General features: G+C 38.5%; 1 protein-coding gene across 1 annotated transcript; it reads right to left on the bottom strand.

The window, feature by feature from the left end:
* Window positions 1–220: 220 nt before the first annotated feature.
* Window positions 221–718, bottom strand: LOC126616593 (zinc finger protein GAI-ASSOCIATED FACTOR 1-like). The gene has a single exon (XM_050284669.1). It carries the CDS (start codon window positions 716–718, stop codon window positions 221–223), a length of 498 nt encoding a protein of 165 aa, XP_050140626.1.
* Between the last annotated feature and the right edge of the window lie 628 nt (window positions 719–1,346).

Genomic DNA, 1,346 nt, shown 5'->3' with positions numbered 1-1,346 from the left:
AACAAATAAAATAATCAATCTACTGTCGGTCCTAACCGACATTACCTACATTTCGATAAATATAATATTTATGATGTTGTTGTCCATAAGCGACACCATATATATTAAAATAAAGCATAATACAAACTGTTTCTCCATTTTTCGTTAATAATAATAAAAAATATATATAAATAATTCCAATCATATTTCATATATAGGCCAAAGCAAACATTAATAAAAACTAATAACAATAACAATTGTCCCAATTCATTCTTAATTCACTGTTCTCAGTCATCAGCATTGTTACAGAACTCCTGGATGATCTCCTGGAGGAATTAGAAGTAGAAGTTGAAGAAGATGCATAAGACACCATATGAAGTTCCTCAGAAAAGATGGTTCCACAGTCACATTTATACTCCCTTGTGCCGCAAGTCTTTTGATGCGCCTTCCAATTTGACTGCACTGCATATTTCTTGGAGCACTTGTCACATTTCCATTTTTTCTCCCCATGTTTCTGGCTGAAGTGCTTCTTAATGTCGGTGAGATCTCTTAGGGCCCGAGCTGGGTTGTGGTGAACACACGTCGGCTCGGGACATATGTAGACCCTTTTCCTAACCTCAGTGGTGGTTCTTTGCCGGAGCTTCCATGGAAGGTTATGGCCTCGACGATGTAGTTGAATGTTTTGAATCCTTTGAAACCCTTTGTTGCAGATTTCACACACAAATCGATTCGTTGCCATTAGGGTTGTTGGTGATAGTGCATTAACTTCTGCGCTAGGATCTAATCACACAAATACAAAACTTTTATAACATAATTAACTAAGTAGCATAAATATAAGTATAATTAGCAACAATGGTTTCTTTTCTTCTTAAGTGGCGGCTGTTGCGGTTGCTGATGAGTGACAGAGCCATTACTGTTACTTTTGGCACCAGAAGCACCGCCAGAGTTGGAGCGATGCAAGTGGTTTTCTTGCTGCTTTTGGTCTTGACGAACTTCTAATTCTCCAGTATTATTCCCTGAGGAAAAGCTTCATTCTTCAACATCACCTGTAAACGAGAGAGAGAAATGTAAGAGAGAAACATAAGCATATAAGTAATGGGAAAGACGAGGTTTAAATATGGATAAAAATTTAGCGTCGGTTAATACCGACAGTAGCTATAACATCTTACGTCGGTCAAAACCGACACCATATCTGACAAATTGACAGTGGCTATAAGTTGCGTCGAAATATTAGGACTTTGCGTTGGTTCAAACCGACACTAAGTTTGACACGACCTAGATACACGCAGCCTGACACACTTTTGACTGAAAGGTCTGACACACTTTTGACTGAAAGGTCTGGCGTCGAAATAGGATCACATTGCATC

This window comes from Malus sylvestris, chromosome 3 (genome assembly GCF_916048215.2).
Source record: "Malus sylvestris chromosome 3, drMalSylv7.2, whole genome shotgun sequence".
NCBI classification, from domain to species: Eukaryota; Viridiplantae; Streptophyta; class Magnoliopsida; order Rosales; family Rosaceae; genus Malus; species Malus sylvestris.
Note: the sequence above shows the minus strand (reverse complement) of the source record. Positions and strands in the feature narration are given on the sequence as shown.

Bases quoted from the DNA above. Each gene is read 5' to 3' on its own strand.
- LOC126616593 (XM_050284669.1), bottom strand. From the start codon at position 718: ATGGCAACGAATCGATTTGTGTGTGAAATCTGCAACAAAGGGTTTCAA.